Below are 20,703 nucleotides of genomic sequence, written 5' to 3' on the forward strand. Positions count from 1 at the left end.
AGGTGTGTATGTGTTTATAGGGTGAGTGTACACACGTTGTAAGCGTCCGTCCATAATGACTTCGTTAAACTCAAGATATGCCGGCCCTTATTTCGAAGATACTAATAAAGGTAGGGTGTGTAAGTTTATTGAGCCCTTATTTCGAAGATACTTATAAAGGTAGGATGTGTAAGTTTATTGAGGCAAGTGTGCGTGCGTTACGAGCATATGCGTTTATACCGTGTTTTTTTAAAAAATAATTAGAATATTTAAAGAGAAAGTGGCGGTTAATGAAGCTTAAACATGCCGACGTGTCGACGCATTCGCTCGTGCATCTTCAAGCGGCCCTCGAAGCGCCACAAAGCCCACGTAGAAATGAAGAATTACCAAAATGCCCCCTTCGTCTTCCATCTCTCGATTCTCTCTCACACCTTCCTCCTCCTCCATCTCCCTCTCCGTTTGACTCTCCCTGATCCGCGGAGCTCTCGAGCGCCCGCCGCCGGCGAGCGGGGTGCAGCGCCGCGCGGGCGACCTCCTCCTTCCACCTGCCTCCATCATCGCTGCTTGAATCGATCCGAAGGTATTCGTTCTTCTCCCTTACTCCATCGTCTACCACTTCCGGGCCAGTTTTGAGTAGATAGATACTTTGTACTAGATTGGTAATCCGTTCGGATTTGGAACTATCCATTTTCTTCCGGATTCCTTCGATGCGTGGTCGGATGGAAATTGAGTCCACAAGGGGCAGTTTCATTTCAAAACAAGAGGAATTCGGGGTTCAGTTCAATCTCCGCGACACTAGTTTGGCCCCTGGTAGTGGTAGGCGACAGTGTAAGATGATAGTATCCGTTTATGGGGATTTAGGGAACTATTATCAAATATCGTTCCTAGTGTTTTTGTGTGAGACTGTCGCACTGTATCTCTCTCTCCATTCGTTACATCTACTGATGCAAAGTTAAATAGGAGTATAATTGTGATGCAAGTCTGCAATCCTGAAATTTTGATCCCTCTGTTTGTGATGCTTGATACAGCATTGTAAATGGCTGCTGGGAGGGGCATCAGTCAGCTTTTGAAGAAAGCATTTCGTCCATCTGTAAGTACTGTGAGAACTTCGGTTCCCCCCTATTCTTGTACTTGGTACTTTTGCTAAAAATTATAAATTTATTCCACGTCCTTTCTACTACTGCCTCTGTTTTAGATTATAAGCCGCTTTGACTTTGGTCAAAGTCAAAGTATTTCAAGTTTGATCAAGTTTGTAGACATATATACTAATATTACAATATCAAATTAGTTTTATTAAGTCTATAATTGAATATTTTTCATAATATATTTGTCTTGTGTTGAATATCTTACTACTTTTTTCCTACAAACTTGGTCAAACTTAAAGCAATAATCAAAATGACTTATAATCTGAAACGGAGGAAGTATTGTATTTGTGTTATTATCAATCAAAGAATCTCCATCCTACTCGTCCAGACATTTGGATTACTGTTATCTTGGTAGTTCTAGATTTTTCCTTGTAGTTACTTTGTTTGGAGTAAAGCAGCTGCCTTCTGTTTTAGCCTAGTTGTGTTGTATAGACTATAATGTGGGCTCGCCAGGGGATGAGAAAGTTGGTGTCATGATTGCAGATAAGGGCAGCAGGCCAGCAGGGTTAGGGATACTGTGTAGTTTTAAGGGTGCGTTCGGGTTTCAGGGATGGGAACTAATACCTCCCGCACGGAAAACGGAGCGATCCATTAGTGTGTGATTAATTAAGTATTAGCTTTTTTTTTCAAAAATGGATTAATTTGATTTTTTTAAGCAACTTTCATATAGAAATTTTTTGCAAAAAACGCACCGTTTAGCAGTTTGAAAAGCGTGCGGCGGAAAACGAGGGAGAGGGGTTGGGAAAAGGGGCATCCGAACACACCCTTAAACAGTCAGGCAAAAGGGCAATGCTTCTCCAATCGGTAGAAGAAAGGGAAAAAACCCCACAACAGCTGGAGTTATCCCCGTGCTTGGAAGTAAAACAAGGAAATGAAATAGTGATAGAAAACAAAAAGGGGTCAACTGTCAGGCTCTAACTTAACAAGAAACTCCTAATTTATCTCCTACAACTCTTTTATACCATTTGCTTTGCTTTGTGTCGGTTCCTCTAATAGGAATCCACAACACCTAAATGCAATTGTTGAATGAATGGCTGACTCATTAATACTGCGGCAACTGAACAATAATGGTTTAACTTAATTGACTATTTATTTAAGTTAATTCGCTATTGTTATTTGAAACCATAAACTTTGCAGAGCTCATCTCCGCTCTCTTCATCCTGGATAAATCATGAAGAGTCCTCTGGCTTCACTGGATTGAGAGCATTGGCTATTCTGGGAGTTGGTGCTTCTGGCCTTTTAAGTTTTGCTACAATTGCATCTGCTGATGAAGCGGAGCATGGGTTGGAAGCCCCACACTATCCCTGGCCACATGCTGGCATCCTTAGCTCATATGATCATGCATCGTAAGTTTATCGAATAGACTTATTTTTGTTAAATAGCTTGTTCTGACTAGAGACTACTTGACTTCATTTCAAGAAGCAATCATGCATCTAATATATAATGATTAACTAGAAAAACATACTCCCCCCATCATGTGGTACAACATAAAAGAAACATCAGTGTACTATGCTGTTTGTTATTTTAGAGATAAGCAAATGTTGCAGTGTCAATGTTACTGTTATATGCCCATGCTGCTGAGGTAGTCTTTTGAGCTGTTCTTTTTTCATATTTTTATCTTTTCTTTCACCTCTTTATTTATTTATTTTAAAAACATATGAGCAGAATAAGGCGTGGCCATCAAGTTTATACACAAGTGTGTGCCTCTTGTCACTCAATGTCCTTGATTTCATACCGAGATTTGGTTGGTGTGGCCTATACAGAAGAGGAAACAAAAGCAATGGCTGCTGAGATTGAAGTGGTTGACGGTCCTAATGATGAAGGTGAAATGTTCACACGTCCAGGTAAGCTGAGCGACCGTTTCCCACAACCCTACGCAAATGAGCAAGCAGCTCGATTTTCAAATGGCGGGGCATACCCCCCGGATCTCAGTCTAATCACAAAGGTGAGACTCACAAATTGCTGTCAGTCACATGTGGTGCAATTTCTCATCTCTAGATTGTATCTAACTCTTTTGTTTTTTACATATTTTCAGGCCAGGCACAATGGCCAGAACTATGTTTTTGCTCTTCTCACTGGTTATCGTGATCCACCTGCTGGTGTTTCGGTAACCCTCTCTCATACATATTGTTTTGTTATTTTAGTGTTGGTCGCTACTTGTAGGTTTCACATATGATTCTCTGAGTATCTGATTTGTTAGATGTGTAGGGAGTGGAGATAATTTGGTGTGTGCTCTATGGTTTTGTAACAGTTTATATCAATGAATGCATTGGGCAGACCATGCCACACATTTTTTACTGGACTACGAGTCCTTGACAATGCAATATGTGTATTCATTGCTTAAGCTACATCTCTATCCATCATGCACTATCTTTTTTTCATGGTGATGAATACGGTGTTTCCTGTTCTAGTTTAGCGTTCATATTTTTCAAGGTTTCTGTCCTTTCTTGAATTAATGCAACATGTTATACTTTTTTCTTTGTTGGTGCTGTTGAAAATTCCCTCTAGGCATAGTTACCGGCTTTCCAGATCCTTTCAGAGCTTTGTTTTTCCTTTTAGTTCTTTCTCTTTTACTCCCTCTATTCCAAAATATAAGGCACAACTACTTTTCTTAGATGTTTCATAATATAAGGCGTGCATGCATGCATGCAATTAACTAGCACCTCTTCTCCACTAAATTATTATTATTTTAACTCTTTAATTATTAAAATCTCTAATTCTATTGGGTGTATGCATTATATTTATTAGGATGATTCAAACAATGAGGTGATAATAATTGTTTCTTGGTCTTTGGGTTAAGGGTGGTTATGCCTTATATTTTGGAATGGATGGAGTATAAGGTTAGTTGGAATGACGAACACCGCATAGATAGGCATTATACCAGCATGTAATATACAAAATACCCTTTCTTAATTGGTTATGTACTGTGTGTGCAAAAACTTGTGTTCTTGGTTTGTTTTTTTTTAACAACGTTTTCACCAATTTTGTTCTACTCCGCTTGAAATTTTGGTCAGTAATACATGGAATCTTGGAGTGTATTGTGCCACTTTCTGGTCAGGAAACCTGGATTATTTCATAGAACTTGAAAGGATCTAGCAGCTTGCAAATAGTACTGTTGAATATTCTAATACTGAATTAAGGATTTACCAGCTTGCAAACATTTCCAGTGAAACACATTTTTCGCTCTTGGTTGAGATTGCCTGCTAAAGTGCTTCTGTTATTGTTACTCCTCCTAGTGCACTCCCTAAATTTGCTTTTGCAGTGTCCTAACCTTCTGGCGTTGATTTGAAATTTAGATTCGTGAAGGCTTGCATTACAATCCCTACTTCCCTGGTGGTGCCATAGCCATGCCCAAGATGCTTATTGATGGAGCAGTCGAGTATGAAGATGGCACTCCAGCTACAGAAGCCCAGGTAGCTCCTGTTTTTGAGTTGTCTGCACTCTGCACCGTTTAGTTAAGCTGTGGTTTATCACTGAAGTATTAGACTATTTTCATATGTAAATTGTAGATGGGAAAAGATGTTGTCTCGTTCTTGTCATGGGCGGCGGAGCCTGAGATGGAAGAGAGAAAACTGGTAACCCTCTTGGAACCTCCCTGTAGAATTGTCCTCTATTTCTACTGTTAATTGTCTAATTTCTTCATACTGGAATTGTGCTAGATGGGAGTGAAATGGATTTTTCTACTCTCCCTCGCACTTCTGCAAGCTGCATATTACCGGCGCATGAAGTGGTCCGTCTACAAGTCGCGCAAGCTGGTCCTTGATGTGGTTAATTGAGGACTAGTTCTTCATTTTCTTCAAAGCATCGGCTGATAATTTGAAGTATTGGAATAATGCGTACATGAATCATGATGTACATTTTGCCGTTGGCATGGTTAACATGCACAATACTCTTTTCCTTTGTTACATTTACTCCCAGCTGTGCTGGGCATTATTTTAAAATTTTGGCCTGTCAAATGTACCAGCAAGCATCTAACAGTATAGTCAAATAGATCTCATAAGCATATTTATACTCCGAACCAGTGTAATGTTAATTTTAGTCATCAGTATGAGATGATGGAGAAAAAAAAAATGAAGTGTCACTAACACTACTGTATTTCTGCCTCCCTGCTCCATTTTGTTGTTATGGATCATTTGATTGGCAATTTGTGGATGCATGGGAAGAGGATCCTCTTATTTATTTTTCTCTGACTTTGAGTCACTAACATATGAATTCACTAGGTAGAGGGCCTACATGTCAGTAGCCCACATCGTGTTAGAGAAAAGTAAGTTTGATGATCTCACTCCGTATGCATGTTGCATACTGATGAAGAACCAAACTTTAATCATCTTGTGATCAGATTAAATTGCACATCCAAACACAATTTTACTTACACACATCGTTCTTGCCAATTTGCCATGCATGGCTACAAATATCAGGCATGCATGCAAATTTAATTCTGCCAACCTCCCTGTCGATTACGAAGTTCAGGACGTGAAGAGCTGGCTACCGAGCGTGACAATGGCGGTGCCGTCGCCCATGACGGTGGTGAGGCTCATCTCCTTCTCCAGAATCCGGTCGAGCTCCGCCGCGATCAGCCGCATCTTCGGCCGCCGTCTCGCCGACGTGCTGACGCACTGCCACGTCAGCCCGACCAGCTCCTTCATCCCCTCCGACGTGAAGCTGCCTCCCAGCCTTGGATCCGTCACCTCGTTGTTCGAACTGAAATGTGACTCCATCTGACAAAATTTCACAAGAAAAAAATGAATCTCTGTTTCTGGATGAAATTTACTTGGAAGATTGTACATTAATTAATATTTGGATGAATCATACTGAATAAATGAATTGCTAAAAGAAATGCTGAATATATGCATTACCCAATGAACCAGAGGTTCTCTTGGTTCTGAAGAAATCAGGCTCGCTGCTTCTTTGCCAGTGATGAGCTCCAAAAGAAAAACCCCAAAGCTGTACACGTCGCTGCTTTCAGAAAGCTGCGCCAAGGAATGCACCCTGAGAGAAAAAAATAGCCCATCAAAATATAAATGATGGTAAGACAAAAATATTGGTGAATTACAGAAAGCAGTGCTAACATTTTTACAGCTCTGCACAATGTAGTTGCAGCTCATACTTCTGATAATTTCAGAGGCAAAAGTTCAGTTAAAACGGCACAATGTTCAGGCTTACTCTGGGTCTTGGTAGATGCTGCTGCAAGACGACGACGGATGATGCGACGGCGCGGCGCCGTCGAATCCTCTGAGCAGCCTGTCGATTCCGGCGTCAGCCACCTTCGCGATGAAGTTCTCATCGACCAAAACATTGCTCGTCTTGAAGCCCTTGTGGATCAAAGGAGGCACGAGGCTGTGCAGATGATTCAGACCTGAAAATTTTCATAGTTTCAGACACAGTGTTGTACACTTTGGTTTGATGAGGAAACACTGCACATGAAAATTGAAATGTTTTGTCACCTTTGGCCGCTCCAATTGCTATTGAGAGCCTCTGCTTGAACTCTAGTCTTGTCATTGACTCTTTGCCGGTGTCTGCTAAACAGTGTAAGATCATTATTGTTTGAAACAAATTTCAAGCAAATTGGGCTTCGAATTTGACAGGAATCATCAACTTTGTTATATTACCGTACAGATGGCCACAGACACTGCCATTGGGCAGGTACTCGAACACCAGCATTTGTAGACCTCCTTCTTGGCAGTAGCCGATGAGAGTGACAACGTTTCTATGCCAGATTTCTGATAGCCGCTTGACCTGAAATTCAGAGCGAATTCATTTTTCTTTGTCAAAAAATGAGAGTGAATTCACTCAGTTACAATTTTTTACAATTATCATACAATCAGAGAGGCTATTTCTAAGAATAATAAAGAAAAGTTACAGAGGCATTCACTGGCTTGTCTGTGATCAACAACTCAATGCAACTAATAAAATGGAATGTGACACTGACAAGCGACAACAATTAAGGAGCAATTTTCAGGAACAAGTGTACTGATCACCAACTGAAAATGTCAATGAGATTATGACTCATATGACGCAATGCAGTGATGACGTGACGTCAGCACAAGTATATGATTTTTGATGAGGCAGAGTTTGCGTGTACCTCGTCGACGAAGTCCTGGCGCGGCGAGGCGACGCGGCGCTTGACGGCGACGACGGTGCCGTCGAGCAGGAGGCCCTTGTAGACCGGGCCGAAGCTGCCGGCCCCGACGAGGTTGGCGTCGCTGAAGTTCTTGGTGGCGTGCGCAAGCTCCTCCAGCGAGAATTGCCTCGCCCCCTGGTACTCCGGCGCCGACAACGTCCGCCCACACCTGCCCCACTCCACTGCCCAATCATCACCAAGCTAATAATCAGCTACAGATCGATCGATGCTGCTGCGAATAATTAAATTTGGAGACCAAACTCGATGTGATCAAGTTGTGATTATTGCTATATACGGACGTATACCTAGTGTAGGAGGGGTCTCCGAAGAGCCGGTGTCGGAGTTCCGGCGGCTACGACGCGCCACGCGCCACCACCACGCCGCGGCCACGGCGGCGGCCACCAGCAGCGTGGCGACGGCGGCGGCAATGCCGGCTACCACCACGGTTGGCAATGCCATGATCCGGGCGACCGGGGCATCGACCACCCTCGATGATACGATCAAGAACCGCTATAGCTTCGGCATTCATCAATGCAGAAGCGAACTTTGCTTACCTCTGCCAATGAAGAAGACGACTGATGATGACGACGAGAGCCAGCAGCAGCAGCAGCAATGTCGTAGGATTCTTAGCTAGGTAGCAGCTAGCTAGCTGAGCTCGTCGTCGCGAGCCTGCAGAATTGGCCGGCGAGGCTGGCTGTGCTCTTTAAAGAATCCGTCAACCACCATGAACGAGCAGCAGCAGCAGCAGCAGCAGCGCAGGTGGGTGTATGAATGAATGCAAAGCCCCCCCAACCCCACATGGCAATTGGGCGCCTTCTTGCGCCATGCCCCCCATGTGTCCATGATTCTGCAAATCACCACGGCCACAACGGTAAAATCAAATCAATTGGTAAGTAAGTTTCTGCATTTGCCTGAAGATTTACTTAAACCAAATGCAAGTGTTAGTGTGCCAGTTCTCCAAGGTAGCTTAGGATGGACTGAATTCCATGCAAATTTTGCATGAAAAAGTTCAGAGCTTACCGAAATGTGTCAAAATGGCAGGAGAGCATCGGACAGGTAGGACCTAGTGGGGGTGTCCTGGGCTAGCTGTTAAGCAGGGGACCACTAGGTTTCCTTTGACTGACTGTGATAGGCTGGAAAGCCGGGCAGTATGATGCACTTGTCATCTTGTGTACAGGAGTGCGTGCCATCCTCACCAATGCATGGCATGGCTACCTGCATCAGAAAGGGAGGAGAAGCATTCTCTTTTCGGCCTCCTCAAAGTTTCCTGTCACCAGAAAGTGAAAACCTGTCTCCAGTCTCCCTGTTAGAGAAGAAAAATAAATAACAACAGAGAGAGATTTTCTTGGAGGATGAAAGACTGAAGACTGAAGAATACAATCTTGGAACTTGGGAGCTTTGAAGGTTGAAATTTGCAGCAGCTGCTGCTGCTTCTCTGATTTTTTTTTTTTTACTTCTGTAAATAATGATTGTGGTTCAGTTTCTAGTTTTCAGAATAATTGTCTGTCTGTACATATCATGTTTTGGATATGGCCTATGCATGCTCGAGGTTAGTTCAGTTTCATTTTATGCTGGCAAGTGGTAGCAAGTTGTTATTCCCAAATATTTATCCTCGCTTAAACTACTGCAATTTGGTCATGTCATAACAAGAAACAAGTATGTTCAGTTGATCGATCTGGTTAGAAAACTATATGCATGAAAACGTTTGATACAAAGGCACATGCTGACCTCAATCAAAGAGGTCTCGAGAAAAACTGATGTAACCAATACGACATCAAAAACATTGGGTTCATTTAGGGTCTTAAAGAATTGAGCAGGCATAATGTGGTGGCTACCACTGGGAAATAAAGATTGAAGATCATGTCTAAAATGAGGACGACCTTTACAGGCATTTCAGATGGGATTTGGTAGGTTTGAAACTACAGAGTTCTATATTCGACCAAAAGTATTTCCATCGAATTGAACTCTGAACAGTTCATGCTAATCTTGATAGGTCAGAATTTGGTCACTTTTTTTCTGCAGCAAATTCTCGTGCTGTTTCGAGTTCAGATTTTTTCAGAAAGCATTTTATTTTCAGAGTACATTAAAGCAAGACTTACCTAACAGACACTTGCTACGTTTAGTTGATGGAAAAATCTAAATGATTTAGGCGACAATGTGCAATACAACTCTTTGCAGGCTAGCAGAATGCAAGTTGTTTTATATTTTAAACCAATGCGAGTTGTAACAAGTAATAGGGGGTCCAGTCAGATACTCCCTGAGATCCAAATCTGAATCCAATATATTATCAGATTTGCTCGCTCGTACGTACACATTACAGATAGAAAATTGCAGGACATCTGAACATTTGTTTAGTTCCAAATCTATCTATAGTAAATTAAGATTTCATTCTGCAGGCGTACGTTTATCTGAATGCAATTACAAAATAATGCAGTTACCTGGATCATCAGACTGACTAATTCTCAGAGTTGATTTACACATACCTCATTAATTTCGGTTCTTCCACTGTCGACTGAAGTAAAAACTGCAAATCAAACAGCAAGCTGACATCAGTATTGTTAATTCTACTCACTTTATCCAAAAAAGTATTGTTAATTCTAGTCTAAGTGGCCAAGTGCAGACATTCAAGTGATCCGGTTCATCCATGGATTAAAGTCAATTTTGAGTTTTCCAACACCAACTAGACCTTAACCAGTCTTAGTAGCATATAATACTGGTTCCACATAATTATATGCTTACATGAACACTGCGGCTGCAATGAACCTGGACTGTTCATGGAGATTATCTCAGATGCAAAGTTCAATTGATTTCCAGATACTAACATATATCGATATAAACATCTTCAGTGTGCCTAAGTGACCAGCCAAAAGCCAAAGAAAACAAAAGATTAAAGAAGAGGAGCACATGCACCATGTCCTTCTGCAGATGAGAATCCAATGACTGCCACAAAAAAGAAATACTCATTGCAACAGGCCAACTTCCAGCCTGTCTTGTGCAGAATTCTAGATAACTTCTTACCAGATCCATATAAACTATATAGTCCGCAAAGTATTGCCATCTATATCAAGTATCATAATACCTAAACTACAAGTATATAGGAATCCAAAACTAGATAACTGAAAGCCTGCATAAGGAGCTTTAATGGCAGGTGTACTTCATTTCAAGTGTTAAAACTGTAGTGTATGTTACCATCGGATTCTACTAATGATTCTTTCATGTTGAAGTCAGCTTCCTGTATAATATGGTGAACCCAGAGACTGTAAAAGGATCAGTAGGCTGGCTTACTCCTGCTGTACTGCTGGATCTAGTGAAAAAAGATTAACATCAAGATAAAAACTGTAATTCTTGAAAGTTGCATCTGCAATAGTGTGCTGGTAAGCTGGTTTTCTAACCTAGAAAAGCACCAGTGAAGTTAGCCAGGTTTTCAAACGGACTGGAGCAATAAAACTGAAAAGTATCTATAGTCCTATAGGGCTGTAATGCATTTATTGCACAAATTTCCTGAACACCAAATGTTGCCATGGATTCAGGACCAAACAACATTAATGCAGCAGCTCCCCTTGTCAAGCAGGAGAAGAGAGAAAAGGACAGATGGACAGACCACCCAGCATGCCAGCAAAGGTGAGCAGTCAAGAAAACCACAGCCGTGTTGCCTACTCTCGGTGCAAAATATAGCAACTACTCGATTAGATATCAGCTAGTACTATGAATCTGAATAGACCTTAATTCGTAGTGCTAGGTGGCAAGTGGTGTCTAATCGAGTATTAAGTCACTATATTATGGGACGGGTGGAGTACATTTCTTTTGCAGGCGCCAGCCCATTCACCACATGGTTTGCACTGCAGCAGGCCAATGGTCCATAGATATGCACGCTCTGATCCCTGCAGCTCACAAGATCTGAAAAACAAACAAGAAGAAGAAGAAAAAAGAATCAAAAATCAGAAATGTAATAGTAACAAGTATACCAAAATCTCCAGTCTGATTCCTGTTCTTCAGTTAGTGCCTCATCTGAACTTATAGTATTCCAACAGCCATTGATATACAATCTGGTACACCAGACAGACAACACATGCCTTGCTTCATCCCAAGTTGCCGGAGAGGTTTAAATTACGGGACACTATGATCATAGAGTATACTGCTGACCACAGCTTTGCTGGGACACTGGTATCTGCTGTCTACATCCATGTCTGAACATTGTATATGCATACGCCTGTACCTAGTCAGCTGCTGGTCGTCGAAACTTGAGTGCATATTGCGTCTCAGCTGGGGCCTGGGAGATCAGCATGAGATTTTGTGTTGCAGAGGACAGTACTTGGATCTACAATGTACGAGTACAGTACGATTGTATGATGGGCAGTACATTGGCCTAACTCAGCAGCATGAACTGGCCTGTGCTATATCAATACTGGATCAATGTGGTCTAGTTGCACGGATTTCATAACAGATAGTATCATTTTTAGGATGAAGACAGTTGATGCTTTCAACAGCCAAAACAATAGTGCAACACCCAACTTCGACAGTGTTTAATCATGTCAGTGGTACACAAGAGCAGAGAAAATTGCAACTGGAATGATTTCACAAGGCAAGAGCAATTAACTCCCTAGTGGTGGAATAGACTAACAGTAGCTCATATATTACTGCAAAACACGACAACTGGGAGCGATTCCAGAAGACGAGAAATTAACAGAACTCAAGGTTGATATATACCATTATTACAAAATCAGGAGACTTTTTCAATCTAAGGTTTTAGGGACAAACTGATCATTGCTTGAAGAAATACATTGTTTGGTGCCTTAGTTGGCCTTAAATCAGTTCAGCCAAAATCAGAAAAAGATAGCAAGTTGGAACTGCAGAACAGAGGAAACCAGCAGCAGGCATTTGTCCATCTTGATTATTTTCAGTGTACAGATGGGTGCCTAACACGTCTCTCAAGAAACTACCATGAACTTAAAATAAATCGAAGTAGACAACTGTTTCCTTGGCCATGATTATCAGGAGAATCTTGAAGTATATGAAAACCCACTTCCTGGTGATATCGTGATGGACATAGTCCAGAAGGATCTCCTTGTAGAACATGTAGACTTGATGGAATACTGATGCGACCAGAAGAGACGTACTGATGCTGTTCTTTGACACAAGAAGCAGAGTTGGGATCATGTAATACGTAGATCGTGTTAGTAGCTCTGTCTGCTTCACTTTCCAGCTTTCAGATGTCAATGGACCTTTTCTGGGTTTGGCGATGCTTGCTTCTAATGGGCTGAATGCCATTACCTTTCTGGTGGCTCCCTCCTGTGTATTCAGCGCATCAGATTGTGTCACCCAGTAATTGTCTTATGTGATGTCAGTGAGATAGTAAGAAATATCTAGCATTGACTGGTGGGGAGTGAAAACAATCCAATAAATGCAGAAGCCTATATAATATGCACTAGGGATAGATACGCACCTGCTGAGCAGAAGATCCATTTGATGTTCCAGTAGAAAACCAACGAGGCAATACTTGTGTACCACTGAGTCGAGATGTCTGTTCATATCCTGGAATCTGTTTGCATATGATAACATTAGAAAAGTCCCTTACAAGTTCTTAGGAACACAATAAACTCATGCATTGAACTAGGGGAAAATGAGAACAGAAGTATTCAAGTTACATACGAACAGCAATTTTTCATTACAAATTCACAATGTGATTCTCTTAAAGATGTCATTAAATATCAGAAGACAATAAGCACTGAATGGATGGCGCCAAATAAAATTAGCTATTCCCACAAGGAAAGATCATCTTGCATAATCATCAGTACTAAATTATCAGCAGGTGCTACCCACCACAATGAACCACTTAAGCATGGTATCAAATTGCAAATATCTTCAGATACCAGTGAGAGGACATAACATTTTCCAACAGCAACTAGTGCAGATAGTGATGAGATTAACCAAGGGATTTTTGTGTCAAGGAACTATTCTATTTTCAGATTTATTAGCTACATTCCAAGTCATTGGCTCATCAACAGCAATTGAAGCCAAACAAAACAATCATGAAGGCCAAGAAAAAACTACCAAAACTAACTGGAGTGATATGCAAAGATTAAAAATAAAGACTTAGGTTAATACACAAGAGGTGAGCAGATACATGACTCCACCCTTCCCTCACTCGATAATGGTACTAACAGTTTGCCCAATTTTTCATCCCAGAATTCTACGAGCCTGGTAACGCGATGAATCAGAACAAAAGGTAAATACCATTTTACCATATGTTGCTATGAACTTAGCGGGTGGTGAAGCAGGAGAATGGCCTACTTGCTGCTACAGTCCCAGGTTCCCAACTGATTCCCTTCGCCATTTTCCCACGACATCCTATCTCCCCCAAACCTAGATTATAACTATAAGCATGACCAGAACTACTAGTAGACTATCAATCTAAGCACAACACAACAGAACCAAACAATAAAAATGCAATTAAGAAAAAAAAAAACATTACAGATCGCGCGTGGACTAGGGCATCTCGCTTATAAACCCATCACCCCAAACAAGCCACACACACTGATCCGATCCAAACAGCTAGTTCAGCTCGCAAAATCCATACGCCTAGAGAGAGACGAAGCGAGGGAAGAAGAGGTCAACCTTGGAGAGGCCGAGAGGGGACCCCACGGCGGGTTGGCGCGGCGCGGGGGCGGGGGAGGCGGCGGCGGCCGGATCGCGGGGGAGGGAGGACAGCGTGCGGAGCCACTGCACTCCGGCGGCGGGCCCCGGCGCCGCCGCGTCGGCGCGGGACAGGGCGAGCGCTAGGGCTTTGGATCGGGCGAGGAGGCGCGACGCCATTCTTCCCCCCTTCTCTCTCTCTCTCTCTCTCTCTCTCCTACTTTCTCTCTCTTCACGGGCAGAGTAAGGAAGGTAGTAGAGGGGGAGAGAGCTAGTAGAAGACAATAGGGTACACGTCATCGTACATGGGCCGCATTGGTAGCCATAAGCCTGGCCCATATAGGTAGCACGAATACTAGCCCATACATGGAACTGGACCAAAGGCCCATGATAATCCGGCCCAAGAAACAGATGAGCTATCCTAAACGGTTTTGCTATTTCACTTGCAACAGATTTTTGGACTTCTATTTTTTGATTTTTCGTCCGTGGAATCTTTGCATCAAGATTTGTGTTCTTTATATTTGATTTATATTTATACTTAGTTACACTGTTACAGTGCACCAAAATTAGATTTTTATTAAGTTTACGATTTTTTACATGTTTATTCTTTTTTTTATTTCATTCAAAAAGGGTTGTATACATTGTTGAAAATTCTGTAAGATTTGAAACTTCAAACCTGTTGAAAGATCAATAGTAGTCCCTTCTGAAATATGGAATAACCAAAATTCTTCTCTTTAATTTCTTCATTTAGAAGTAGAGATCGAATAATATCAATCATTTGTTTACCTGCATAAATTTAACAAGGGTCAATTCAACACGATCATCACACAGTACCTGATTAATTAGTGGAAGATAATTAGAAAGGCAGATAGGGCGGTTACAACCTGCTTAATTAATTAATTACTACTCCTTTAGTAGGCTTATATATTCTCCCGACATGTAAAGGGTACCAGAGGATTCGTTTATTCTTTGAGTGGATGCTTGGCGTTTGAAATTCATTGCTTAACACTAACCCTGCCGATTTATTCCGGCATTGACGTGGAAATTCCTGGTTCTGTTATGCGGACACGTAGAAAATATAAAGTGGGATATTAAACAAAAGGATTTTGGTCCAATGTCATCCAAAAATGAAAAATGTGCTTCATGATATGTCTACCCCCAGAGGGCATTATTCGTCCTGTTAAAATGGTAAAAACAAGCAATTAGGGCGGATCCAAACCTTATCGGCATCTCTAGGTTAATTTAGTATACATTACTGTACGGTATGATAAAGTTCAGCTCAAATTGCAGGCAACTAATTATCCGATAGAGTCGATTAATTAAGCTCAAATGTGTTGTAAAATAATTTATAGATTGTCCAGCAAATATTAGTGTTTAATTTGGTTCGCGCATCTGCTCTTAGCTAGTTGTGCATTTTTTTTTTATATTTGCTACTCTATATATAGATCAATTTGCCTTATTATCCTCATTTTTAAATTCAGAAACGTTTAGAAGTCTTCCGGCTAGCTCCACAAGAAGATGGGCTAGCTGGTCTGGGTTCGAAGCCTTATCCTTATAATTATTTGATATTAAATCATTCCCTAATATTCGTGTGCTGTGAATTTTGCAATAACATTAGCATGTGCACTTCCCGAGTTTATAAACAGTACAATTTTTTAAAAAACAAAATTATATTTAAACATATTATAATGTTGTTTTAAATCCACTTTTAACTTTTTATAATAGCTAATTTATTTATCTGTACCATCGAATAATTATCACAAAGTCATCCATCTATTCAGCATTTCATTCTATTCATCACAAAAACATAAATATATATTTTGATCATAGTAAAACCTCAATTTGCATGGCATACCCCCATTTCAATCAAATAAATAATTCAACTTTTATAATGCTGTCCCCTCCGGCCAAAAGCAAAGCTAGAGAAAAAAATCCAAGTACTAAACCTCTAATAAGCGCACAACATTCCCAATCAGTGCCAGAGGCTGTTTATTAGAGTTTCAACTTCTAAATTTAGCTTCAGTAGTTAGATATATAGTAGAGTTATGGAGCGGCCTAAACCCAACTCCAACTCTCTAGTTCAGTTTGTGAGAGAGCTCCATCCAACTCTACTCTCATTTTAGATGGAGATAAAACTTTTAAGCTGGAGAGGTGGAGCTAGAGTTAAAGCTGTGCCAACGAGCCCTTAATTAGTTATTATCTCTTCTTCTTCCTTGGTTCAGTTTCCCGTCACCTATAAATAAGCATCGCGCCTTCTCTCATCATCACCATCACAACCAAAACTACTCAAAGAATTTTCGAAAGTCTCCATAGATCTAGCTCGATCGAGCTAGAGTGAAGCGAAGTGAGAGCTAGAGGTTGGCAATGGCGGAGAGGGTGGCGCGGCTGTCGTCGCAGAGGGCGGTGGTGATCTTCGGGGCGAGCAACTGCTTCATGTGCCACGTGGTGAAGACGCTCTTCTCGGAGCTCGGGGTGAGCTGGGCGGTGCACGAGGTGGACAAGGACCCCAACGGCAAGGACGTCGAGAGGGCGCTCGCCGGAATGGTCGGCCGGACGCCGCCGGTGCCGGCCGTCTTCATCGGCGGCAAGCTCGTCGGGCCCACCGACCAGGTCATGTCGCTCCACCTCGCCGGCAAGCTCGTCCCGCTCCTCCGCGAAGCCGGCGCCCTCTGGCTCTGAGATACGAAGTACTCCTATATACTACCAGCTAATCAATTAATTAACTATCGATCAATTAATTAATGGCGATAACTAGCTCTTACTATTGTTAATTCTGCTACATGCAATATGCATGTCATCAATCTTCACTGATGGTCGTATGCACAATGCATCAGTACTGCAGGCAATTAACTAATTTTGGGGAGATCATCTGTCAGATTAATTAGCATACATGCATATGATCTTCAGTTGTACCTCTACCTACGTACATATGTATGGAAGATAGTGCTTTGCAAGTGATGAGTATGTGTTCAGCTGGTCAGAAAGATCAGATTAGTTAATTAATTAGCTAGTGTACTACTTAATTATCATGAAGAGCTGAAGGCATTAGCTTTGATCCTTTGCTTTAGGCTTTAATTAGGTGCCATTAATTCAAAGTAGTCTGACCAGAGAAAGGGTTAACTTAAACTACTCCTATATGTCAGTGCTAGCTACAAAAGTACAAATATGTCGGCTAATGCCTTTCAGTTTTCAAAAGTAGCCGCTAGATTTAATGAAGGGTTTAGTAGCTCAATGTGTGTCCCATGAAGCCATGATACAAATTACGCAGTGCGCACCATATATACTGATCCAGTGATCCTTTGCCCTGCATTTACGAAGGCAAAGTCCTGAAAACAACAGTGTCAAATTTTGTTAGATTTGTTGTCGGAGTCGATCTGAGACGTTTGAAACAAATTCTCACGACATGTTACAGTACCTGCAAAAAAAAGTTACTACTAGGTAATTCTCAGAGTCAAGTTGGGCCAAATTAGCTCTCTATTTTGTCATACTTTATAGTGTATCTTTGAGAATTATTGAGGTGTCTAATATATTAACGTGTGTAAGGTTTTTGTGCGTTTTTTTTAAAAAAAATATTGAAGTGCTGAATACCTGATGATATATAGCGCAAGTCATAGTGCACTATAATATAAGGCTATGACTTGTTACTAAATCTGCAATTTTATGATACTCTACATTAAATTTGTAATTTTTTTGAGAAATTTAAGATATTATATATATATTGTAAGTCATAGTCTTATACTCTATCCGTTTCTAAATATTTAACGCTGTTGACTTTTTAAAATATGTTTGACCGTTTGTCTTATTCAAAAAATTTAAGTAATTATTAATTCTTTTCCTATCATTCGATTCATTGTTAAATATACTTATTTGTATACATATAGTTTTACATATTTCACAAAAGTTTTTTAAATAAGACGAACGGTAAAACATGTGCTAAAACGTCAACGGTGTCAAATATTTAGAAACAGAGGAAGTATTGTATTACATATCGGTCTCACTTTTCGTTTACATGCAGCTAGAGGGGTAGAACATATTCATGAGAGTAATCCTTTATTCACAAATCGTGGCGCATCGACTTGGTGAAAAGATATACTTCATCCATTTCGTAATGTAAGTCATTTTAGCATTTTTCACATTCATATTAATGCTAATGAATCTAGACATATATACCTATCTAGATTTATTAGCATCAATATAAATGTGGGAAATGCTAGAATGACTTACATCGTGAAACGGAGGGAGTACATAGCGAGATCGAGATACGAGAGAGATATATTCTTGGAATCCAACACAGTAGTAGATGCAAGTTGATGTGTGACTCGATCCTTGGTGTTGCAGACACATAGAATCCTATATAGTGTACTATAGTAATTTACTAGCTTTGTTCGTAGCGATTCCAATTAGCACTCGGCGTAACGTGTTGCACGTGTGTATTTATATATATACCCGCGTGCTGCACGTACGTACACCCTCGGTTCAAAAAATTCGAATCTTAGCTAAATATAAACATGAATAAGTACTACAGTGCATGCCTATATTCATATATATGAATTAATTTTTGAGTAAATTTCATAAAACTATATATACTTTAACCAAATTATCAGAAAACTATATATTCAATATTAAATTTCGCACATAACTACATATTTAAGATAGAGTATCGTAAAACTTCAAATTTAGTAACAAAGTAATCACAAAACTACAAATTTAGTGTTAATTTAATCATAAAACTTAGATGTTTATAACTCAAAAATAACACTAGTGCTAATAATTTAAACTCAAAAATCTATAGGTTCGTGATAACTTTGTTATTAAATATGTAGTTTTGCTATACTTCGTCTTAAATATATAGTTTTGTGATAAATTTAGTGTTAAATCTATAGTTTCGTAAAACATCACCTTAAAATTTTAGTTTTATGATAATTTAGCTAAAATAACTGTAGTTTTGTAAATATACTCTTTTTTTTTTAAAAAAGGAGAGAGTATGGATGATGCCAACCAGGATGTGTTTGAAGATAAGGATTATTGAGAACCCTTTCTCCCGATACGTAAAATGGAGCGTCGAATTAACACATGAATAATTAAGTATCACTAATAATACTTAAAAAAAACTAATATAAACTTTTAAAGCAACTTGCCTATAAATTTTTTAGAAAATAAAACATTTAAGAATTAGAGAAGCATGCGCACATAAAACCATGGGGAAATTGGAAAGAGGGAGTATAGCACATGATTAATCGATGCTCTTGCGTTGTGTCGTCGGGTTGCTGATGGACGACAACACCGAGACGCCGGTCGGTGGCCACGTGAGAATGAGAGAGCCCTGCCCGTTTTATCAGGCCCAGAACATCTCGGCCTGTCACGTACGTAGATGGGCCAAGATTTTCGATGGACTGGGCCATCCGAGATCGGACGCCGCACCGCACGGTCCAACCCAAAGAGGCCCAGTGCAGTGGCACGCACAAGCTTATCGGTATTATCTCTCCACGTGAGGCATCATTAACCGCCTGACCAATCACAATCGGCATAATACTGTGACGCTCTGATACAGACCGCGTACTACGCCCCAAAATAATTTAATTTTATCCATCCTATACTAATATAAGCTACTACATTTGTCTCAAAATAATTTAATTTTATCCATCATATACTAATATAGACACGAAAAGACAAAATATAAGAATACTAATACTTTATCCAATCCCAGTGTAACCATTTATTATTTTATCTATTCATAGTATAATTATTTTCACTTTTATAAATTTCAATACAATGATTATTACTCCCCCCGTCCCAAAATAAGTGCAGTTTTGTATTATTCACGTTCAACGTTTGACCGTTCGTCTTATTTAAAAAAATTATGATTAGTATTTTTATTGCTATTAGATGATAAAAGATGAATAGTGTAACTAAATATTTTTAAATTTTTTACAAATTTTTTAAATAAAATAGACGATCAAATGTTAGGTACGGATATTTACGGTTGTACTTATTTTGAGACGGAGGAAGCATGAACTTAACGTTGTGATTGATTTTTTTCAAATTTCAGCACGTACTGTACCAAACTGCAGCAGAAGCAGCAGTTGCTGACCTGTCGTCCTGGACGGTTTGCCGGCGTGATCAATTTCTAGAAAATTCTCGGGGCGGTGTGAACGCCTGCCACGACACGATCAAATCTCGTGTTACGTACACGTACTACTAATACAGACAGGCACGCAGTCAAACTAAACCACTAAAACTAAACACACACCATGGATCGAGCGGTCGAGACACCGACCCGATCGAGCGGTGGTGGTGGTGGGGCGTGCCACGTCAGCAACGTTTTGGTGCGTGGAGCGCGCCGTTTCCGTCGTGACAGAACGGAACAGCAAAATCCGTGGCGTGGCGCCACTTTGCACCCCTCCTGCTTCCTCGGCGGCCCACGAAAACGACGCCACCAAAACCCAACCCAACCCAAAAGAGACGCTACGCTAGTACTAGGCGTCGACGTGGCCAACCGTCCACGAGCTGTTTATCGTAGGATCTGGATGTCTGATTGGTACTTTCTCCGTTTCACAACATGAGTCATTTTAGCATTTCTCATATTCATATTGATGTTATATTTATCTAGATTTATTAACATAGGAGGGAGTAGTAGCTTATCAAACGGAATTAAAGTCCAAATTTAAAATCTGCTTTCTCTAGTTTCCTTTTTAGTGTATGTGTGTTACTGAGGCTGTTCGGAAACACTGGCTTATGCAACAATATGAAACGTGGCTGGCAGCTGGTTCGCAAGCTACAACCGTTAGCATTACTGAATAGCCCCCATCAACTTTTCAACGTGCG

At 40.6% G+C, this 20,703-nt stretch overlaps 4 protein-coding genes across 4 annotated transcripts; 2 read left to right on the forward strand and 2 right to left on the reverse strand.

The window, feature by feature from the left end:
- The first annotated feature begins 372 nt into the window (after positions 1 to 372).
- LOC127757726 (cytochrome c1-2, heme protein, mitochondrial-like) lies at positions 373 to 5,219 on the forward strand. Its single transcript, XM_052283296.1, has 8 exons — positions 373 to 559; positions 1,008 to 1,069; positions 2,262 to 2,470; positions 2,790 to 3,069; positions 3,160 to 3,231; positions 4,421 to 4,537; positions 4,634 to 4,699; positions 4,784 to 5,219. The coding sequence occupies exons 2-8, from the start codon at positions 1,016 to 1,018 to the stop codon at positions 4,898 to 4,900; spliced, it is 915 nt and encodes a 304-aa protein (XP_052139256.1). The 5' UTR covers positions 373 to 559; positions 1,008 to 1,015; the 3' UTR covers positions 4,901 to 5,219.
- Positions 5,220 to 5,269: 50 nt separating this feature from the next.
- Positions 5,270 to 8,359, reverse strand: LOC127757717 (probable leucine-rich repeat receptor-like protein kinase At5g49770). The gene is made up of 8 exons (XM_052283287.1): positions 8,266 to 8,359; positions 7,551 to 8,092; positions 7,207 to 7,427; positions 6,734 to 6,860; positions 6,569 to 6,640; positions 6,288 to 6,480; positions 5,981 to 6,113; positions 5,270 to 5,842 (listed from the first exon to the last, which is right to left on the reverse strand). The coding sequence occupies exons 2-8, from the start codon at positions 7,702 to 7,704 to the stop codon at positions 5,591 to 5,593; spliced, it is 1,152 nt and encodes a 383-aa protein (XP_052139247.1). The 5' UTR covers positions 7,705 to 8,092; positions 8,266 to 8,359; the 3' UTR covers positions 5,270 to 5,590.
- Positions 8,360 to 11,925: 3,566 nt separating this feature from the next.
- LOC127772286 (succinate dehydrogenase subunit 4, mitochondrial) lies at positions 11,926 to 14,117 on the reverse strand. Its single transcript, XM_052298342.1, has 3 exons — positions 13,861 to 14,117; positions 12,689 to 12,784; positions 11,926 to 12,534 (listed from the first exon to the last, which is right to left on the reverse strand). Exons 1-3 carry the CDS (start codon positions 14,056 to 14,058, stop codon positions 12,193 to 12,195), a joined length of 636 nt encoding a protein of 211 aa, XP_052154302.1. The 5' UTR covers positions 14,059 to 14,117; the 3' UTR covers positions 11,926 to 12,192.
- Positions 14,118 to 16,175: 2,058 nt separating this feature from the next.
- On the forward strand, positions 16,176 to 16,755 carry LOC127760333 (putative glutaredoxin-C2). The gene has a single exon (XM_052284574.1). The coding sequence runs from the start codon at positions 16,243 to 16,245 to the stop codon at positions 16,555 to 16,557; it is 315 nt and encodes a 104-aa protein (XP_052140534.1). The 5' UTR covers positions 16,176 to 16,242; the 3' UTR covers positions 16,558 to 16,755.
- Positions 16,756 to 20,703: the final 3,948 nt, after the last annotated feature.

Source organism: Oryza glaberrima, chromosome 1, assembly GCF_000147395.1.
Source record: "Oryza glaberrima chromosome 1, OglaRS2, whole genome shotgun sequence".
Taxonomy (NCBI): domain Eukaryota; kingdom Viridiplantae; phylum Streptophyta; class Magnoliopsida; order Poales; family Poaceae; genus Oryza; species Oryza glaberrima.